Source organism: Alosa sapidissima, chromosome 12 (genome assembly GCF_018492685.1).
Source record: "Alosa sapidissima isolate fAloSap1 chromosome 12, fAloSap1.pri, whole genome shotgun sequence".
Classification (NCBI taxonomy): Eukaryota; Metazoa; Chordata; class Actinopteri; order Clupeiformes; family Clupeidae; genus Alosa; species Alosa sapidissima.
The window spans coordinates 13,695,528-13,718,598 of record NC_055968.1 but is presented as its reverse complement, the minus strand read 5'-3'; the positions used below and the strand labels follow the sequence as shown (position 1 = coordinate 13,718,598).

At 47.4% G+C, this 23,071-nt stretch overlaps 1 protein-coding gene across 7 annotated transcripts in view; it reads left to right on the top strand.

The window, feature by feature from the left end:
- Window positions 1-23,071, top strand: part of palld (palladin, cytoskeletal associated protein) — a 95,514-nt gene that overhangs the window by 48,919 nt on the left and 23,524 nt on the right. For 5 of the 7 annotated variants that reach the window (XM_042056319.1, XM_042056316.1, XM_042056318.1 and 2 more), the window contains 2 exons: window positions 150-570; window positions 2,798-2,833. In XM_042056319.1, the coding sequence (XP_041912253.1) occupies window positions 150-570; window positions 2,798-2,833 (457 nt within the window). Of the gene's footprint in view, window positions 1-149; window positions 571-2,797; window positions 2,834-14,504; window positions 14,724-23,071 lie in introns of those variants that run through there. The other 2 variants (XM_042056317.1, XM_042056322.1) reach the window with 2 other exon arrangements.

Sequence of the window (23,071 nt, the reverse complement as noted above, 5' to 3'; positions counted from 1 at the left end):
AGGCCCTGGGGTGAGTGTGTGTGTGTGTGTGTGTGTGTGTGTGTGTGTGTGTGTGTGTGTGTGTGTGTGTGAAGCTCAGAATGGAATATTGAGAGAGTAGGCTGTGTACACGTGTTACTCAGCGATTATTTTTTTGTATCCTCTCGCAGTGGTGGAGTTGCCTAGTAATGGGGTGTCCGGTGGCGACGACAGCGCGTTCGAGGACAGCCAGCCGTTCCCGCCGCCACCACCGCCGCCGCCCACAGAGATCAGCCTGCTGGAGGTGCCGCCCAAGACGCCGCCCAGCGCCGAGGGTTTCCACGTCAACGAGCTGGAGATCTGGCCGAGGGTGAGCGCACCACCGCCACCACCACCACCTCTCCAGGTCCCCGCGGAGGCTGATCACCACGCCGTCAGGGCCAACGGAACCTTCCAGAATGGCCAGAGCTCCACGCTGCCTCCCAAGGAGAACGCTGCGTCTGTGAAAGAGAGCCCGCTGCCACCGCAGCCTGTCAAAGCCCCCACTCTCCCATCAACCCCCTCTCCAGCCAAGGAGGGCCCGCCTCTCCCCATTAAGCCCAAGCCCAAACTGTGAGTACCCGCAACACCTCACACTCTCATTCCCAACTTTAAACGCTACTGATTTGGCAATTGAGGCCAAGAAGCGTTCTGAGTATAAACGTAATCTCAGTTCCCTGAAGGAGAACATGAGATGCCACCTTAAGGGATTGACTGAAAGTGAACTAAATAGTCATCAGGGAGATTAGTAGGATCATAGATTTGTCAAATATATTTGAAATAACTCAGAGCTGTTTTTTAGATAGAATACATAATAGGCAGATATAATTACAATCTTATTTTAATTAAATTACATATCATGTGCAAGTTACTTTTTTGATAAAAAACAACTAGTCCACAATTAGTGTCTTTCATTTCTTCAAACCACAAGGTCAGTTCACTCCTACATGCCTAAAGGTGTTGGCCAATTAATGCATTCCTTTGGACGTCATTTCCTCCACTCACCTGTGGTTACTTAATGTTGTGGGTAATTAAGTAAGACCAGCCAAGGCAAGGCATGTTTATTTGTATAGCGCATTTCGTGCAACTTCAGGCAATTCAATGTGCTGTACAGTGGACAGTAGCCAAAGTAGCCAAAAGGATAGAGTAACCAAACAGTAAAGGTGGATGAGGCGGAAAGTCCCCTGTTGAGAAATCAAAAGCATTCCGCCCGTTTATGGCGGTGATACAGCAGCAGTCGGGTGGTGGTGGAGGTGGGTGGGGGGGGGGGGTGATGTAGGGGTGGTAGGACAGAGAGAGATTGGCAAGCGTTGCAGCTGTAAACAGATCCTGCTCAGCTTCTGTGCGCTCTCCACAGAAACACAAAAGCCTCCCATTGTGTGTGCCTGACCCCTGAATGTGTCGCTCGCCTCGCACCCATGCCACAGCACAGCACACCAGACCAGACCGCAACCCAATCCAACCCGACCCAACCCTGCCCCACCCATAAATCATACCATACCAGTCTATCTATGCCTGCTATTCGCACGTACAGGGGATAAACAGAAGAAAGGGTGTATCTCGAGTGTGTGTGTGTGTGTGTGTGTGTGTGTGTGTGTGTGTGTGTGTGTGTGTGTGTGTGTGTGCATGCATGTGTGTGTGTGTGTGCCTGTGTATCTCCTGTGTATCACGCGCATGTGTATCTTTGTGTGTGTGTATGTGTGTGAGCGTGTGTGTGTGATGAGTTGTGCCTGTTGTAGGGATGGCTTTAGTGGCTGTTGTTGTCTGTGTATTGAAACTGTAAGCTCTTGCTCTCCTGTTTGCTGTCCCCAGGCCCCCGGCAGGCAACCCCCTCCTCTTCCTGTCTTCTCTCACCACCAACACACCATACGTACAATTACTTTTACTCTTTACACAATACCTGCAATAGTTTTTACTCAGTCACTGAAGTTAGGTTCAGTGGATTCAATTTTTTCAGTTTCAGTTCAAGCACACTTAAAGGACAGGTAACATAGTTTTTAAAAAATGTACCATACTTTTCAAAATATATATTGTATGTGCTCTCAAAATCATCAAATCCATGACTTTGCTCGCTCTACCAGGTGAGCTGCACATGCATACACCTGTTAAAGGAGAATTCCAAGTACCAGTACCAAGTACTGTCGGTACAAGTATAGTATCGTATAGTTATCGTTATAGTTATCGCTCTTAGTGTGATCGGCCCTTAAAACACGCACCAGGGAAGGGGTTGTCATTTCTGTGGCAGGACCCGGTTCGTTCTATCGTTGCCTAGACGCCTTCCTGTTGGGATGCTCTGTTTGCTTTTTGTAGCGCTTGTTTATGAAATAAGGTTGTTTTGAGGACTGGCTATTGCTCTGTATGGCCCTTATGTGTTTCCGTAAGGCTGTTGCTTGAATTTGACTAGGCCTATGCAGTGTAGTCACTTGTATACTTGTGTATGTGCAGTATGTAGATGTTTTTTTCCTATGGGAGATCATACAAAACCAGGATGAATTCAGATGTGTTTGTTAGTATTTGTCTGTGGTGGTGTGTGCTTGCATATAAACTTGGTTATAACCTCATACACACCTTTAGAGTAATCTGTGTAATCGTGTGTAATCTGTCCGTATTGTGTCACACATACAGTATGCGTATTTGTATGTGTTGCATGGTTGACCTGAATGCTTGACCTCACCCATTTATGCATACATTTGTCTTCGCTGTGTGTTTTGTGCCTTGAACCTCTGTGGGTTTGCGTCATTGGTATGCTATTTTTAAAAAGAGGACCTTGACATTATTCCTGTGGCTTCTGTAATTCCAGATCGGATGATATATCAGAAGACACAGCAAAAGAAAGGTAAAAAAGAGAGGGGCCCTAATTTGCCTGGATGAGGTGTGTGTGAGTGTGTGTGTGTGTGTGTGTGTGTGTGTGTGTATGTGTGTGTGAGAGAGAGAGAGAGAGAGAGAGAGAGAGAGAGAGAGAGAGAGAGAGAGAGAGAGAGAGAGAGCATGGTTAATGGCACATTGTTTTTACTATGGCCGACAGCCAGGATGAGCCTGGAATGGCACATTGTTTTGGCAAAAGCGTGCTGTTGTGCAAGCCCTTACAAAACGCGGCATCACCGTAAAAAGCTGCTTCCTCAACAGTTTGTTCCACAATAATCCCTGGGTCGGGGACTGCCAAATAAACAGCGGCCACCCCACTGTGCGGTGTGCTGGGGGTGTTGCGGCCCCCCGACCCCCCCCCCCCCCCCCCCCTTACCCCATTCCACCCCTCCTCTCCTCTCCTCTCTCCTTCTCTCCTCTCCTCCCCTCTTCTTTCGTTCCCTCCATCTTGGTAATTACACAGTAAAAACAGAGAGTTCTGTAATTATGCCTCGTCCACTTCTCCCCGCTGAGCTTGAGGTTATTCCCTGACGGTGTCCTCCGGTGGCCGGCCTGCACCTCCACCTGCGTGCCCGTCTGTGTGCCAGCTACCCAGCTGCTCGGCACGGGCCATGAACCCTCCACGCTCCTCTGCGCTTCCTCCCACAAGGAAAGACTAGCGGTGGCTTAGAACGTTCCTCCTACAGGGAAAGACTAGCGGAGGCTTAGAACGTTCCTCCTACAGGGAATGACTAGCGGTGGCTTAGAACGTTCCTCCTACAGGGAAAGACTAGCGGTGGCTTAGAACGTTCCTCCTACAGGGAATGACTAGCGGTGGCTTAGAACGTTCCTCCTACAGGGGAAGACTAGTGGTGGCTTAGAACGTTCCCCCACTCTGCAGTCTCACCCCTGTGTTGGGAACATCTTCTCATTCACTAGAAAGTGCATTATATAGTTAATAACTAATGTGCTACCTAGTGAATTACCACCATATAGTTATTGCCTATACTACACTAGTCATCTAGTGAATGAGTGGATGTTCTGTATAACTTTGTTTTCTGTGTGCTACAGAAGCTCTAACCTCCGCACACAACCCCCTGAACCCTCATGCTCCACTTCATTCCCGACCCGACTTCGTTCCCCTTGTGTGGCGTCTTACTGTAGCTCACAGTGTTCGGTGCTGGGGTGAGGTCTCTGGTGTGGCGCTCCGTCGGCCCATGGCTCGTGAAAGGTGAGCCCATTGTGTGACTTTTACAAGCTCCCCTCGAATTAATGGCTGTTTAGCTTTCAGTCTCGCCGGGGTTTCGCTCGCCCGTTACAGCCACGCTTCTCGTTTAATCGAATCCACAATTAAGTTGTTTGTTAAATTGCCGTAAAAGTCACCGGAGACCGCCGCGTGGAAAGTATGACCCCACCATCTCACCGGCTGGATCTGGTTTCCCTCCGAAACGCAAAACAGGGTGATTAAAGAAAAGCAAAAGGAAAGAAAAGAAACTTCAGATTCCCACACCGAATGGTAAAATGTACTGAACAGCCTATAGACTGCTGGGATGACTGAGAAACTGGTGATGAAAGCAAAAAAAGAGCCTCCGTTGTAGTCACAGACAGACTTCCCTCAGTCAACTCAAGGCCATGCTTTGTTTGACACTTGGCTAATGGCAACTTTTATGGCAGATTTCCAGGTTCCATAAAGTTTCACAGGGTTCAAACTGAATACAAGGGCACGGTATCAATAGGGTAGATCCTACTCATGATAATAGAGGGAGATAAAGTAAGGAAGACAATATGGCAGAACAAAGGCTTTGTGAGATTCCCTCAATGTACTGTTCTAGGTGGTGTATTAATACACTTTCCTTGTGCTTGCAAGGCAGGCCGGTGGAAAAACCAATCGCAACAAAAAAAAAAAGTCTTCTCTAGACGGACATTCCACAGTGACCATTGATCAGCCATGTTGTCTAAAACCACCACCCTGTTCTAGAAATGTTAATATAACAGGGCCACTCAACGCCTCTCAGACTGGTCCCTTCCCTCACAGCCAAACACACACACACACACACACACACACACACACACACACACACACACACACACACACACACACACACACAGAGGAATATAGCTGTGACTAATGGACTTTTTTCTTCTCCATTAGATTAGTGAGATGTGATGCTATCAGCGCTCCGCACCTCTGCGTCTCGTAACAATGCCCCAGCTGCAGGGAAACACGGGAAGTGCGTTGTGTGTGATTTGGCAGCCAGCGAGCACCGCGGGAGAACTGGGCTGTGAAAACACACCACTCCTCCTCCTTCCCCTACCAACACACTCACACACACACACACACACACACACACACACTCACACACACACACACACACACACACACACACACACACACAAATACTTACACACATACACACATACACATACATGCCACTTGTGTATGCAAACACAAACACACACACTACTCAAGCGCAAACACACACACACACACAAACACACACACACACACACACACACACACACACACACACACACACACACACACACAAGCACACACCCCTTTTGACGGCAACGAAGGAAAAGGGAGTCGTGCCATCTGTCTGGGTCTGCCGACCCGACCCGGTTCTGTTCTGTTCTGTTGTGTTCTGAGGGGGGCGTTGGTGGGGTAGAATGGAAGGAAGTGTTTGTGGGGAGCGTGTTTTGGTGGGGCTCTGTGTGAGAGCCAGGGCTCGGCCCAGGTGATGACAGCAAGGGGAGGGGGAGGGGGGGCGGGGGGGGGGGGGCATCATCATCCCTACAGCAGGAAGCGGAGCAGCAGGCTGTGGTGTGTACCATGCTGGGTGGTTATGGTGTGAGGTTCGACCCCTAAGGTTAACATGGGATGTTTCAGCTGATAGAAATTGCTGTTCACACAGTTTTAGGCGTTGTCATCCTCTTGTAGCACTTTGTTAGTGTGTGTGTGTGTGTGTGTGTGTGTATGTGTGTGAGTGTGTGTGTGCGTTAAGGCTTCAAAGTGCTTGAAATTGATTGAAAATATGTTTGTTCACACGTGTATGAGAGAACGAACGAGAGAGGTAGACGGACAGACAGACAGACTTGTCATACTCTAGACATCATCATTCAGTCCAGTCTACTCTTCTTATGGACTTGTGAGGACAGCGTGAGGTCAGTGGCATCTGCTCCCTGCCCTGTGTGTGTGTGTGTGTGTGTGTGTGTGTGTGTGTGTGTGTGTGTGTGTGTGTGTGTGTGTGTGTGTGTGTGTGTGTGTGTGTGTCAGTCTGTCTGGTTGTCTTTGTGTGTGTGTGTGTGTGTGTGTGTTTATGTCTGTATCTATGGAGGTTGATATCCTTCCTCTGATTTATTGGCCTTGCTCTGTGAAACCCACCAGAGGTTTACAAGCACACATTTCACAGCATGTGAGGGCATCTCACACAGCACTGATAACACCTGGAACATGTAAAAGAAAGATGGAGGAAAGAGCAAGGGAGGAAGGTGTACCGACACGAAAGAGAGAGAGATGGATTGGTGAGAATAAAGAAATCATCTGTACAGGGGAGTTGTGTGTGTGTGTGTGTGTGTGTGTGTGTGTGTGTGTGTGTGTGTGTGTGTGTGTGTGTGTGTGTGTGTGTGTGTGTGTGTGTGTGTGATAGATGAGCCAGGACCTCTGGCCAAAGTCTGGTATCAGTTTACCCTCACTGATAAATGTGTGTGCTAGACCAGTGTGACATTTCACAGGACTCGTTTGCATCGCAAACAGATTATAGCATGTTTGTGACAGTCAAAACCAAGTAGCCTGGTGTCTGTGAGCGTGTGTGTGTGTGTGAGAGAACGAGAGAGAGAGAGAGAGAGAGAGAGAGAGAGAGAGAGAGAGAGAGAGAGAGAGCTGTGAGTCTGTGAGCTGTGGTGTGCCATATCAAAGCTAGGGGGACCTAGAAATCTATTTTTCTTGTTGAGCTACCCTCCGCCAGAGAAACACACACACACACACACACACACACACACACACACACACACACACACACACACACACACACTCACACACACACACACACACACACACACACACACACACACACACACACCCACAGACACACACTCACAAAGGGAAATTCCTCCAACAGCATACAGCATTTCTGAGTCTCCTGCCACACCACACAGCCAGTACATCTAACCATAAGGTGTGCCTATCCCACGGAGGAGGCTGATTGCTGTGGCACAACTCTTGATTGCTGGGTCCACTAATCCCGTGTGTGGGTGGGTCCAACGTGCTGCACAGACAACAAAGCAGCAATTACCCCTGTGAACATTTCACGATTTGATATTTTAATTGGCCTGTCATAAGACCGGCTATCAAAAGCTGACAGACCCAAATGGTTTCTTCACACACCATGGAGTTTTAGTAAATATTTTGTTTTGTCATCTCTGTTTGTCCTGGAGCCTCCTCTGGCTCCTCTGGGGCGGTGTTTGTGGGGAGATTAGCTTTGCTTTTCTCTTCTCTCCTGGAGTTCCAGCATGCTTCTCTGAAGAGCAGTGCCAACACAATGCAGAGTCTCGCCAGACGCCAGCTCTCAAATATACAGTACACCCACCCCAACACGGCATTAACCCTTGAAGAACCATCAGCGCCCGCCCCAAATCATCAACTTTATTTGCCAGCCTTAAGGTCCATTCAGTACACAATGACATAATGTACAACATACATTAAAAAAGGTAAAGATAAACATGTACAGACAAGATAAAGTTAAACATGTACAGAAAAGATAAAGTTTTGTACAGAAATGTACAAAATGCATCTTGCTGAAATGTGCCTCTGTGTAACACCAAAGAAACTGGTGCAGCACGGAGTCTGTGTCTTCAAGGAGTTGTGATCGTAACTCTTCAAGACAGGATAATGTTTTCTTGTAAAAATTCAAGCAAGTCTGAAAAGACATGTGGAGCAGGCTGGGGTTGGGGGGGTTGAGTGGTTCAGTATTTTGGTGAAATTCTCAACACACAAAATGTGGGACTAAAACATGAATGAAGTGAATGAAAGGGAATGAAGTAATGTTTTGTCTTGGATAGACCATTTAGATTGTAGAATGATAGGAGTTTGCTTCTCTTTCAGGACATTAAAGAGTAAGGATTGGCAAAGAGAGATTTCTGAACATGAGCACTACTACCAGACGCGAGCAACAATGACTCGTATGGCATCGGGGTGGGGGACGGGGTGTGACTCAACGTTGCCTGCTCATCGCCAACAATCGCATTCCTGGAAGTGCCTGCGAGCAAGGGGATTCTGTCGCCAAAAAAAAAAAAGAAAGGCTTTCAGGGAAGTAGGCCAAGTCAGTGTCACTCACTGCCTCTTACAGGGGGAGAGGCTCGGCCTGACAGCTGTTCTCCTTCCGGAGGGTTCCACTCACTCCAATCACTCACTCACAGAGGAGACAGACAGAGAGAGAGAGAGAGAAAGAAAGAGATAGAGAGAGAGAGACAGAGAGAGAGGGGAAGAGCAGCTGTCACAGTGTTTGAGCATGACATATAGTCGATACTTGGATTGTGTTTGGTAAGCTAGAAATCTATTGCCAAGTGGAAATGTGGTTCTGCATTTTTGTGGGAGCACATTAGTGAAATTGAATTCTGTTGGAAGTAAAGATTTGGTGCTGTGTAAAACTAGAGAAATTCACTGGTAGTGAAATGTGGGTCTTTCTATGTGTCTTTTGGGTCTTACTTTGAGTGCTTTTGGTGAGTTAAAAATCTCTCAGTAGTAAAGATTTCATCTTGTACTTGTATAGTACAATGTTTCTGGTTAGCTAGAAAATCATTGTGAGTTACTGTTAATTGTCATGCTACTAGTTTATCGGCCACAGCAACGAAGAGGACTCACTGAAGAATTTGTTGGTATTTGTGAGTGCCCGCATCAAGGGCTTGCGGTTGGTCTGGCTTTAGCTAATCGGATCATAAACAGCCACAGCATCGAAAAAAGGGATGACCGCAGAATTTGTTGGTATTTGTTGGTAGGGAACCCATCAGTGTGGAGGGGGTGGGTCTGGTACGCCAGACACCACTGTTGAGCCTTCTGGAGGTGTCGTGGCCCTAATTCAACAAAACACAGATGAAGGAAGGTGCCTGCTTGATAAGCCCAGTGAAATGCTCACGAAGGGAAGGCTGCTCTGTTGGTGATTTCTATTTGCCCACAGAGGTTGCTTCATTGGTGATATTGTTTTTAATGGTAAATAGGCTTGGTTGTTGATTGGCCATTGTGGGAAATACCTGTTACCTACCTGTAACACTAGGAATTTAATATCTCTCCTGTGTATATCTGAAAAAAATATGTTATGTTACTATTTTGGTTTGTATTTGAGTGTTTTTGCTGAGCTAGAAATCTATTGCTTGTAAGAATCCAGTCCTGATTTTATGAGCCAGCTGGGTGATGTCCGTCTAACAGTGACGCAAAGCTCTCAGGCTCTGGAACGTTCTACGTCCTGACAGGAAGCGAAAGGTGTCGGCCCTGTCAAGGCCACACCGCAGACAGGGAACGGCAATTAGCTTCCTGAGGTCAGAGGTCAGGGGTCAGTATTGTGAGGACAAAATGCTGCCAGCAAAGCACTGAGAGTAGGGGCCAGGACCTGCATGGAATTTAAGAGGTCCTCAGTCACTGTAGCACACACACACACACACACACACACTGCATTTATATAGCGCTTTTCAAGACACCCAAAGCGCCTCACAGTGAAGGGGGGACTTCACTAACCACCACACACACTCACATAGAAACACACAGGGACTGAGAACCCAAACAAAAATAAAGAAATAATTGAGTATGTAAATGTTGATCCACCCAAGGCATCATTATAATGAAGAATGCAAATATTTACTATCACTTAGCCGTATACAAGTATGTACTGTAGTAACCGTCCAAAACACACAGGCTTTAAAAAGCACAGAGAACCTGTTTATGTAAGTCAGGCTGTTTCTGTGTATGCGTAAGTGTGTGTGTGTGTGTGTGTGTGTGTGTGTGTGTGTGTGTGTGTGAGTGAATACGTGTTTATGTCATACCTGTCAACATTTAGCTTTCCAAAAACGGGAGATTTTTTTTCGGGGGGGGGGGGGGGTGGTGTCAGTGTTTATACCGGATCTGTGTTTGCATATTTAATACGTTTCATACACGTGTTTCAACTCTGCATTTCGGTCGTTGCTTTTACCTTACCATTACCTTACGCATGCCAGTTATGTTACCCACCAGCTGCCTGCCTGCAGCCTAATTCCAAAACTCCAAAGCTGCTTGCTGTCAGATTTGGTTCCGAGGGAACAAGTTCAGTGTATCAACAACACTCAATAACAGTTTATGTGATGTGTTAATCAATTAAATTCCCAACAATTTCACAACAGCTAGTTCTGGAGTAGGCCATTCAGCTAGCCCGCTTGCTTACGACGAGACTCAGGCTGCGCAGTTGGCACCCGCTTCCTTATTTGGGTTTTGGCTTCCTTATTCGGGTTTTGGGTTGCCAGGTTTTAGCCTATGACAAAACGGTTGAAATTGAAACTAAGTTTCAACTAAGTATGTGTAGGGTGTATTTCATACACAATCTGGCAACCTGAATGGATCAATGATGGCCATGCAAATTACGGGAGTTTTCTGGGAGGCATAACAAAACGGGAGGGTGCTGGGAGATGACCTTGAAATACGGGAGAAACCCGGGAAAAACGGGAGTGTTGACAGGTATGGTTTATGTGTGAGGAAGTGTCTAATGCTGTTAAAGGGGTCCGTCGTACATGCTGACGGGCTCTGCTATGTCCAGGCCCATGCCGGAGCGCATAGCTCTAATTCCTACTGGATTAAACGATTGCCGCTGCTGCGCGCCACTCTGACCCTCTGTGGGGTGGTCGCCACGGGAATGGCAGACAACTGGAAACAAACTGTCAGCCGCCCTCCACCGAATTGCTTACGATTCTGTAAACCCTCACTGCTTTTCTGCCCACCACCCTCCAAACACTTCCATGCAAACGCCGTAAACACACACACACGCACGCACACACACACACACACACACACACGCGCGCGCGCACACATCCAGACAGACACACGCTTTCACTAAATTGCACACTGCAGAGGCCCGAGATGCTGTCTTTGTCCCAATTGCAAACATGTGCTGCCGTACCGTGTGCCCACTGTTTGTACTGATTGGTTAGATGTGCTCACGCAAGCGCTACCCTTGTCTCTGTACGCTCAGAATAGCATTACTTGAGCAGCCGCATGCTGCACAATCCCCTGAATGAAGTGAAGTGAACAGCCAGCGCCAGTAGTCTGTGGAGCACGGGGACTGCAGCTGAGCGGTCTCCCAGAGCCCGTCTGTTGTGGCTTTGCTTTGTCACTGAGCTTCCCAGAAAGCATATCGTCACATATGCTGCCTATGCATCTTATGACCCAGTGATGTTCAAAGGGGAAGGCAGCTTGAAGTCACAACCATATCTGAGTTACATTGTGTGTGTGTGTGATTATGTATGTGTGAGCGTGCGCTAAAGACGGTAGGACCTCGGTCGGTCCATGGCGGCGGCTCCATCCCTCAGCCATCTCCGGTTGCATATCTACTCAGTGACTCAACCCCTTGCGCCCGGCAGTGCGCGGCTGCGTTTATGAGGTGTAGCTTGTAAAGTCTCTAATGGTGTATTAACAATCACTTTCTTGTAGAGGCGTCGTGTGTGTGGTAAGAGATTTGTTTTTCTTTTTTTTTTTCCTTTTCTGACGGAGCAGCAAAAGGCGAGGCTGGGTCGGGTGTGTTAAAGAGAGTTGCCCATGCGTGTTGAGTTTTACAGTATATAGGGAGCAGGTTTCCTCGAAGAAGACAAGGAGCCTCTAAGAACTAAATGAGAGGGTTGTTTGAATGCTCAGCACACCTTGGCTTTGCTGTAGCTTGTGTGTTCAGGACACCTGTGCATGTGTTTACCTGAGAAAGAAAGTGTGAACGTGGGTGCAGTGGGTGCATGCATATGTGTGAGGAATGGTCATATGAATAGATTTGTGATGATTTGCACGTATAGTGTGAAAGCATGTGAGGAGGAAGACGTGAGAGAAAGAGGGAAAGTTATCTTCTTAAGTGTCATGAAAAAGATAGGTCAGTCCTTAAAAGGAAATGTAGAGATGCTGGATTGGCTGGGAGACTGGTGGCGAGGCGTCTGATTGGCCACTGAGATCGGAGTGACCCGTGAGGAATGGAGCAAGTTTCCAAATAAGGAAGAGAGGAGAGAGCTCAGAACAAGCCCACAGAGAGAAGAACTGCGTCTGAGAATATGACTAGAGGAGAGAAACAGAGAGAGAGAGAGGAGAGAGAAAGTAATGAGATTGAAAAGAGATAGTAATGCTTGAAGGAAAAGAGAGAGAGAGATGAAAAAAGCAAAACGGAAGCAAAAACAGAAAACACAGAGAGGAAGAGGAGAGTAAAGGCAAACCACATGAAGGAATGAAGGAAAGAGGGAAGTGTGTGTGAGTGTGTGAGGAGAGAGAAAAGAGGAAGTGACAACTGAGGGAGTGATGAGAGAGAGAGAGAGAGAGAGAGAGAGAGAGAGAGAGAGAGAGAGAGAGAGAGAGAGAGAGAGGGATATTGGAGGTAGAAAGAGGTTAATGTGGGGGGCTGATGGTATTCTTCTGGTTGACAGCATGGAAACTGTAAGGTTTGACAGATCTTCTGTTTGGGAGATCAGATCTACCCTAGGGAGAGTCCTGGGAGAAAAAACAAACACAAAACACACAACCACCCACACAGAGATACACTCCTGGGAATTGCATTATTTCGGGATGGAGTCGGTCAGCAACATCTTTGAATGGCGGGCAGGTCGTAACCCCAGTGTGATCAGTGAGTGACGGCAGCACACAGCAATCCTGACACGACTGTCATAGCTAAACACGCAGGAGACTTACCCATCACACACACACACACACACACACACACACACACACACACACACACACACACACACACACACACACACACACACACACACAGCTCTGCCCTTCTCCCCCTCATCAGTGAGTCAGAATGCTACAAGACACAGAGGCAGAGAGATGAGGGAAAGAGGCTTAGCCTTTACAAACTTGCCTTGAAAAACATTAACCCTTAAAGGTGTAGGTTTTTGAACATTCTAAGTTCCGCAACAATTGAAGGTTCTAAAATTCTATGTTGAATTCAATGAACCCAGATATTCTTTAGAACGTTCATTTCCCAACATTCCCGTCACACCGGTGTGACGGTACTCCTTTAAGGGTTAAACATCAAATTGGGGCATATACAGTAAGTGGCATATGACCAGTCTCCTATGTTTCCCTAACACATCACTTGACCCCAAATGGACTCATGTACCAGTTTGCTGGTAAGTAAGAGCTACTGTAGGAAAGGAGAGAGAGGGAGAGAGAGAGAGAGTGAGTATGTGCACACATGCACATACCCCCCCCCACACACACACACAGGGAAAAAAAAGAGAGAGAGAGAGAAATGAGAGGGTAGAGAGAAAATGGGGAGGTCTAGAGGTCATCATTGCACTCTCCTCCCCTCTCCTCTCATCTCCTCTCCTCTCTAAATTTAGCCATTGCACACCTGAACAGCAATGAAAAATGCATGGTTGACTCACGTCACACCACCGAAGCGTTGTGTGTAAAAATCCCTCCCCTGGAGTTTTATTTACGGAAAACCTATCCGCCGGAATCAAGGAGAGAGAGGGAGAGAGAGAGAGAGAGAGAGAGAGAGAGAGAGAGGGGGGGGGGGGGGGGGGAGGCAGAAGGATAGAGAGAGACACAGAGAGAGAGAGAAAGGAAGAGAGCAAAGGGAGGTCAGGGCAGAGGAATGTTTGCAGCATTTACCGTATGGGGCTCTAAATTGCCAGGAGAGTCCAGGTGCTCGGTGGCTCCACAGCGCCGTGATGTCCGCTAAGCCTAGGTGTGCGCTTCCATCACGGAACACACCGGGGTGAGGATCCGGACAGCTGGGTGGGTGGTTTTTTCCAATCAGTGGTGTTAAGTCGGACCCGGTGTTGGAGTTTCCATTGGGGAAATGGTCAGCATGTGCTGTGTTGTGTTGTGCTGATGTGTGATGTGTTTTTAGCTCTGTTTCAGGGGCTTGATGGTCTCAGTAGTGTATGCAGATCCCAGTATGTGTGATGAAGTCATAGTGAGTGAGACAGAAGACCTGTCTCACTTTGCTGCTCTTTATTGTGACTTGCACATGGAGAGAGAAGGCAGACTTGGTAGATTAGACTCACAGGCGTTGGTTTGTTTTAATAGTGAAAAACATTTCAGAGCCAAATCTTTCTCTCTTTCTCTCAAACACACACTGCCTCTCTATCTCTCCTCCCTCTCTCTCTCTCTTTCTCTCTCTCTCTCTCTCTCTCTCTTTCTCTTACTCTCACTCTCTTTCTGTCTTTCTCTCTCTCTCTCTCTCTCTCACACACACACACACACACACACACACACACACACACACACACACACACACACACACACACACACACAGAGCAACACTCTCCCCCCTACCCTGTTGTTCCTCCCTCCATCTGGGCAGTTGTTCAAACTTCCTTAGACCATGATCACAAGCCTCAGCACAGACAGAAACAATGGGTGGACTTTTCTTTTGAAAGAGCGTGCTGATGAGATTCAGCTGCTCCAGGGACTTTTATTGTGAAAGGCAATCTCTCAGACAGGCTCAGTCTGACTCACGCAGGAGGCAGAGAGAAGCCCAGTCTGTCACCGTCTGGCTGAGCGCAGTCGTATATATCAGAGCTTCAAGCCGGCAGACCGGCAAAGAGCTTAGTCCTCACACACACACATACACACACACACTTTCTCTTTCTCACACACACTCTCTACAGGAGGGAAATAGTCAGCCGCAGGAGGATTCGTCTGAGCAGAGCTGAAGGTACAAAACAACTCTCATTTTTTATAAAGAAAAGTTGTCTCTTGTTTATGACTTAAGATAAGCATGTCATGGGAACCTAACAGAAAGAGGAGAAAACAAGTTGTAAATGATTATTAGAAACCTAAACTGTATTGGGAAGGATAGGTGATAGAGCAAGGAGTTGTCTTAAGTAGGCATTTAAAGACAGAGTTAATAACAATAATTTGTATGTGTCAATTGCTCTGTGTGGATAATGGGGGACCACTTTGAAAAGTAACTGCTGTCTTCCAAAAATGAACTGCACATCTGTTTGTCTATTTACTTGTCATTGTTCATCCTTAACTTCATTAAGGTGCTTTTGCCTTGACTTACTGAACAGTTTATAGTGTGATTGTACCATATGTTACTATCAGTTTGACTGTCTTTGTGTGAGGGAAATCTACTGTATAAGAGAAATACAGAAGAGAGAGAGAGAAAGAGAGAGAGAGAGAAAGAGAGATGGAGAATGAGAGAAGGAGTGAGGAGAGAAGTAGAGAAGTCTGAGAGGGCTTGTGTGTGCTTTGTATGATTTGCCGGCTGCTTAATCTCTAAAGCATATGTTTGAGTTTGAGTGCGGTGAACAGGGGAACTGGAGGAAACGGTCCATTCATTCACTGTGGCCTGAGTTTAGTGTTACAGTAAACAGTTCCACAGACACACAGCCAGGCAGGCAGGCAGTCTGAACTGCTGCAATATCTGCTGCTGTTCAGGGCTGTCGCATGGAGAATTACTTAAAGGTTGTGTGTGTGTGTGTGTGTGTGTGTGTGTGTGTCTGCGTGTGTGTGTGTGTGAGAGAGTGACCTGTTTTTCTATGCCAGGTGTCAATCATGATAACCAAACTGGCATTGTACTTTGTAACCTTTTCAGTGTTAGAATTTGTGGATAGTGCCCTTTGAACAGTGAAAGGGCCATAGAAACCATGAACCTGAGACAGAAGTGGGTTTCTTACATTGTTGTCACCTGATCCTGTGCCGGGAGTCGGTTTTTTTCGATGTCTGAAATATATGAAGTATGCCTGAGCCAGGTTTTTTTCTCTTAAACTGAGGGAGAGGACTGTTTACGTCCTTCTCTGATGCAGTTCACTGCATACCTTTGAGTAGCTCAACGTCTCCACTAACATTTTTAGAGGAGTTTTGTAGCTTTTTAATGAGCACTTTTGTTGCCTTTTCACTCGGTGCGGACTGTGTTGTCCTTGTTCAAGACTGTCCTCTCTCTTTCTCTCTCTTGCTTCCTGAACTCCCCACCTCCTCCTCTTCCTCCTCCTCCTGTCTCTCTCTCTCTCTCCTCTTTCTTTACCTCCTCCTCTGCTCCACTTGCGCTGCTAATCCCATTTGATTTCAATGTCTTCCCTTCTTCCATTCAGTGAAGAATGTCTTAAGCACAACTCACATTCCTGCCATCCCCTCGCTCACTCCTCCTCCCACCGGAGAGAAAGAATAGGGGAGGGGAGGGGGTAAGAGAGAGAGACAGAGGGAGACAGAGAGAGAAAGATAGATAGATAGATAGATTCATTACTTTCTTTCTTCTTCTGTCCTTTGGCACATTAGGTTTCCTATTCATGCCCTTGTGTGGTGAATGGAGTTATCTAGAAAAGTAAAGGAGGCACAAAGTACAGCAAAATGGAGAGCAGCAGACAAAGAAAAACGTGTGTGTGTGTGTGTGTGTGTGTGTGTGTGTGTGTGTGTGTCTGTGTCTGTGTGTGTGTGTGTGTGTGTGTGTGTGTGTGTGTGTGTGTGTGTGTGTGTGTGTGTGTGTGTGTGTGTGTGAGCACGCAAGAGAGAGACAGAGTTTATATGTTTGAGTGTGTGACCAAAAAACGGGGTAGCAGGACTGAAGAAAGAAAGCCGTGTAGGATGGGTGAGCTACTGATGAACTGACCTGCGAGTGACTGAGAGAGTGAGTGTGGGATTCGGACAGACAGAGGAAGAAAGAGTGAGTGAGTCGAGAATGGAGTGCGAAAGAGAGAGAGAGAGAGAGAGAGAGAGAGAGAGAGTGAGAGAGAGAGAGAGTAGGAGAGAGGGAGAGAGTGCAACTGCGTCTGGGTTTGTATGAGACACACGCTCTGTGCTGCTTTTACAGAGGGAGAAAAGAAAACAGTCTGGTTCTGTTTTATGTGGTGTGTGTGCAATTAGACTGAAACAGAGAGAAGGGGGGTGGGGCACGGAGAGAGGGAGAAAGAGAGAGAGAGAGAGAGGGAGAGAGATAGAGGGATGGGGGAGGTAGGGGTGAAGAAAGAGTGAAAGAATATGATTTGGGGTAAAGGTAGAAAGAGGGGGAGAACAGGAGAGAGAAAGCTAGACAAAGCACAAGGAGAAATAAGACTGAGTGACTCGGAGATGGTCAGCCAGTGAGAGAGAATGAACGAGAGAAAGACCGAGAAAAGAAAGAAAAAGAGAGTGCAGAGCAAGCGAGAGAGTGAAAGAAAAAGAAAAAGAAAGAAAGAGAGAGCATTGAGAGTATGCTTTCTCCTGACATCTTTATGGAAACTTGGCCTTGGTCTGGGCTCTCTCTGGCTTGGGGAGTCCAGCGTGCCAGAGCTCATATGAGCAGTTTGGTTTGGGCGTGAGCCCGTGTGCCGAGAGCAGATGTGGGTCAAATATTCCTTTTTAAATGACTGGGGGGGGACAGGGCAGCTATAGAGCTACAGCTACAGCCACAGAACTGCAGCCCTGAGAGTCACTTTCTTCCTCGCTCCCTGCCTGGCAACCTGACCAGCCCTGCCCAGAGGGGGGGGGGGGGGGGGGGTATGGTATGGTGGCACAGGTAGGAACGTTCGGGCGATTGGCACGATAGCAGGATGCTGATGGTGTTGCTATCTCGATCTGAGGTGTTTATTTCACAGGTGTGACTGGGCTCCTGGATTGATAAGGCTGCGATAAGGATTTGAGTTTTGCAAACATTGTGTGTGAGTGTGTTTGTGTTTTTGTGTGTGTACTGTATGTGAGTGTGTGTTTGTAAGTGCCCATATTTGTGTGCAAAGGGTGTACGTGTGGGTGTGTATATATGTGTGTGTGCATGTGTAAGAATGTGCGTGTGCAAGAGAGGGAGGGAGAGTGTGTGCTCTTCTTGGGCTTGGTTTGATTGACAGCTCTGCTATTACAGAATGGCATAATGGAAGGATCAGATACAGACTGCTGCTTTTCTGCAAAATATGGGCCCATTCTGCTGGGCTGGGCAGACACTGAGTCTAGCCCAGAGAGGGAGAGAGAGGGGGATAGAGAAAAAAGGAAAGAGAAAAATGTGTGTGTGTGTGTGTGTGTGTGTGTGTGTGTGTGTGTGTGTGTGTGTGTGTGTGTGTGTGTGTGTCTGTGTGTGTGTCTGTGTGTGTGAATGAATCTACTTCCTTTGAATGGCTACACAAATAGCATCCTCAGACCGTTAGGATGGACTCAACAGAAAATTAGTAATTGTCTTGTGAGGATTTGTCAGTTTGAAGAATTTATCTCTCTGATCTAGATTACTTGTCTACTCGCTTGAGCTGGTGGCAGGGTGATGTAATGATGATGTCATCATGGGCGTGATAGTTATTGAACGCAGGGGAATGAAGCATGAAGCTTGTGCAACTCAATCGTAGCACAGGACACCATCAAGTACCTTCAGGTTGTTCACCTCACTCTCTGTGTGTGGTGTGTGTGTGTGTGTGTGTGTTTGAGTGTGTGTGTGCGTGGCATCACTGTGCGGTAGTGGTTGCCTTGCATGCTTCCCTCTGGGCCTCATCGCACCACCTTTCTCTTCCAGTTTGGTACGCTGTCATGGCGCCAAGCAACATCATGTTGCCACGGTAGCGCAGAGCAGTTTTGTTTGTTTGTTTTGGACATGTGGCGCCAGGAGTTCCGTTCGGTCGCTTGAAAATAAGTCAGTCATGTTTGACAGGCCTGTATTCCATCTCTCTCTCTCTCTCTCTCTCTCTCTCTCTGTCTCTCTCTCTCTTTCTCTCTCTCTCACACACACACACACACGAAAAGCACATTTCTGATGGAGACACTGATGCTTATCGAACACAAACATCCATAACAAATTTGCACACACTTTTGTGTGTTTGTTTGTCTGGGTTCTCTATTTCGGTGTCTACAGTGTCAAGCCAGACACTCCTCTTGCTTGAGCAGAGCCATCCTGTGTCATGTGAGAGCTAGTCATCACATTGCCCTCTTACCAATTACTTTTTATTGTCATACAACAATGCGAACATGGTGCCTGAACACACATGCTTACAGACACACAGATACACACACACACACACACACACACACACACACAGACACACACACGCACACACAGACAGACACACAGTTCTGCCATTACTGTTTACAGAAGGACAATATAATTGCTGTCCATTTGTGCTCAACAACTTCCTGTCCTGCTGCGGCGATTTCCTGTTTTGAGCTGGTGGAATCCCATTAAAGCACTCTGCTTACAGGGGCCAATCGGATGACTGCCATATACAACGTTTCGTTTGTTGTTGTTTTTTTCTACAGGAGTTCTTTAGGGAAACAATTTGCTTCGTTTCCAAGCAGCCTCAATTGCTATCCACGCCTGTCTGTTCCCAGAAAAAGACATCTGCATTGCTGCCCCCAAAACAGGACAGAGTGTAAACATCAGCACTAGAGAAGTGTTGATTAAAGAGGTCTCTGATTAAAGAGTGCGTGATCAAAGTTCTTCATGTAGCAGACAGGCAGGCAGAAAGTGGGAGAGAGAGAGAGAGGAAGAAAAAGAGACAGAGAGAATGAGAGAGGAAAAGAAAGAGAGAGAGAGAGAGAGAGAGAGAGAGAAGAGGAAAAAGTCTGTGGCTTTATTGTGTTCAGTCTGGCCCTACGAAGTGTCTTCCTGAGTTGAGCTCTACTCTAGGCATCGTCTGTGCAGCTCTCCAGAGATGATCCTGGCCTCCTCAAGTTCAGCCACGCTAGTAATCCTGTCATGCACCGAGACAGCACCGCAATCAGCTATGCTCCACTGCTCCTCCAATCAGGAGTGAATGATGAGCTTATTAACCAATCAGGATTGGGTTATGGGGTCGAAGGGGGAACGATTGATTGGCTGGAGAGGCTCGGTGTAACATGAAGGTCTGCTTTTGATTGACGACGTGACCCTGTCTGGGGAGGGGCACTGACCTCTTCAAGATGAAAAACTGATGGTTGTAAGAGTGGCAAGCAACATGTCAGTCAGCACTACATCAAAATGAGGGTGGTGTTGAGGGATGGATTTGGTTCCCTGTGTGTGTGTGTGTGTGTGTGTGTGTGTGTGTGTGAGAGAGAGAGAGAGAGAGAGAGAGAGAGAGAGAGAAAGAGAGAGAAAGAACATGATTTGTGTGTGTTTGTATATTTGCTTGAGAGTGTGTGTTGAGAGAGTGAAAGGACTACAAATGATCTACAAGTTCAAATTCAAGTGAAGAAAAAAACTTTCTACTGCATTTTTTCCATGTCTGTTCCGTATTCATGTCGGAAAAGGGGAGTCTGAAAAGGGGAGAAAGCAGGAGAACATGAAGAAAAAGGATTCATGAGAGCAGAAAATGAAACGCAGTCCAGGAGAGGAAGAGGGGGAGAAAGGAAAAAAAATAAAAGAGGGGATATGTTGCTGATGTGGAAGTGTACAGTTTGGAATGGGACAAGGCTGGGGAAGTGTGTTTTTTTTTCTTTCTTTCTCTCTGGCTGAAACTCGAAGACTCTCAAACTCTGTGGGCCAGTTGGCGCTGCACTCAGGAGAACAACACTGCGCCGTTGGCATGGAGACAGCAAGCCTGCACTCTCCAGCTTGGCCTCAGTACACCACAGGCTTGAGGAGGAAAAAGAGGAGGAGGAGGAAAAGAGAGAGAGAGAGAGACAGAGAGAGAGAGAAGAAAGAGAGCAAGAGAAGAAAGGAATAAGAGAGCTTTTCAGCAATTTCCATAATCTGCTGAACCGATTAGCTGTTCCCAAAACTTTCACCTAATGCCCTACTCCACTTGAACCTGACAAGTTTGAATGTGTGTGTGTGTGTGTGTTTGTGCGTATGTATGTATTTTGTGTGCTTGTTGTGACACATCTCAGACTTTTGTGACCTTTCCATATGCAAGGTTTTCACACAGATGTATGTGTTTGCGCTCTGCACGGTTGTACACAGCACAGAGCATATTTGCTCTTGTCACCGAAGCTGTTACTTGTGTGTCAACATCGGGATTAGAGATTGACCCCGTCTTCCAACCAAATACCAGTAACACTCGGCGCGGACAGATTTAAGACTCAAATATTTACTTGGGCCAAGTCTCTGTCTTACAGCTTGTCTCTCCCCCTACTTTCAGCTTCGCTCGCGCAAATGCGCTACAAAAGAATAATAAATAATCTTTTTATATGCTGGTACTGCCTGCATTACGAGACACAGAGACGATTAACAATGACAAGCAGGAAAAAAAGGAAAGAGATGGAGGTAAGCAGAAGAAGAGAGACAGAAGGAAAGAGGGGAAGACAAAAGGGAAAAGAGTTTGAAGGGAGAGACGTTGGGTGGCCTTTGCTCCCCCATTGCTCGTGAAGCCCGGAGGTGTCTCATGCAGACAGTTTGACATGACACCGTCTAACCTCCCTCACTGTGAGGCCGTTAAATGGGTCCGACGCCCCTGACTGTGTGAAGGGCCTCGACATGCCAAGGCCATGTGGAACACTCATCAGTGCTGACCCCCGTCAGTGCGGCCAGCCTTCATACTGTCCAGAGGAGAAATGCTGCTTCCTCTCCCTCTCCCGATCGAACAACAGTGGGGGGATTCTGATGGCCTGATGGTCTGATGCTGTTGCATTAAGCTTGAATGAGAAATGGATCTATTTTAAGAGACGGAAAAACCGGCCTCAGTCCCTTGTGGGTGAATGGGGCTGTTTGTTTGGATCCTGGAGAAGCCCGAAAGAGAAAGAGCACCTTATACGGTGAGGTGATGATGTCACGCCCGCAGCACGGCAGCCGGCCGAGGTCTGGTACGGCCCCCCGCTAGTCGCTCAACTGCCCGCCCGCCCGCTCACTCCCTAACCACAGATTCCTGGGGCCGAGGAGATGAAGTGGAGGGAAACGGTCGGGGTTATTTTTAGAAAGCGGGGCACTGTGCGATATTACAGTGCAATATTCTGCACGGGCTGGAAGTCATTAAGGTGGGTTATTAAAAAGGAGATGGGGGGGCAGGGGGCAGGGGGGGATGTTATTAGCAGGAGAGGAGGGGGGGGGGGCTAAGGAGACAGGCTGAGGGGTGAAATGTTTTAGGGGGCAACATGCACGAGCAGTAAATGAGGTACAGACAGGAGGAGGCAGAGAGAATAGAGAGAAAGAGAGAGGGAGAATGAGTGGGAAAGAGAGAGGGAGAAAGAGAGAGGGTGACAGAGGGAGTGACCGGGTGTGCAAGGAGAGACAGAGAGAGGGATATCAGAGAGGGGAGGGACAGAAGAAGAGACAGAGAGTAAGACAGAGAGGTAGTGAGAGGTGTGAGAGAGAGAGAGAGAGATAAAATAGAATAGAGTCAGTGTCCTGCAGCTCCAGCGCACACCCTAGGAGCCGCGGGGGACTCTCTCTCTCTAACTCACACACTCTCTCGCTCTCTCCCTCCATCTCTCATTCCCTCTCTATCCTGTTGTTTCTCTCTCTCTCTTTGTCTCTGTCTCTCCCTACTTACAGAGTGAGAAACAACAGGATAGAGAGGGAATGAGAGATGAGGGGAGAGAGAGAGAGAGTGTGTGAGTTAGAGAGAGAGAGTCCCCCGCGGCTCCTCCGTACACCCCTGGTAAAAGTGGCTCCACCAGCACTCGCTTCCTCGCCTCCTCGCTGCGAGGAGAGCACAGCCAAAAAAGGAAAGAAAGTGCCACGGAAGGCTGACTCCGCTGCGCTTTCAACGGCTGCCAAACTATTCCTGTAAAAGTTGGCTTTTGGTGCATACTCGCATGTCGGACATAGCAGGAATAATGAAAGAGAAGGGGCAAAGAGAAGCGAAGGAGCCTCAATGAACAAAGAAGCTTCTAGAAAAGGGCAGTGCAGTAGACATGATGTGACATCTTTCCAAATGGTTCCTGGTTTTCTAAGCTTCCTGTAATGAACTTATTGAATCACCTTACAGAAAGTGCCTCTGGCCGGTTGAAACCACTCTGGGTCATTCTATTTCTAGTTCTATTTCTTTAAGAGTGCACGTGGCAGAGAGAACTATGTCCAGTACAGTCCTGATAAGGGGGGAGATTTTTCTGTCCACTGGGAACTTTCATGCCTTATCAGTGGTGTCATATACTGGAAGGGGGACTGCAAGGGTTTCCCCTTGGTCCAATTTTAAAACTGAAAGTGAGAGAGAGAGAAAGAGAGTGACAGAGAGAGAGAGAGAGAGAGAGAGAAGGAGA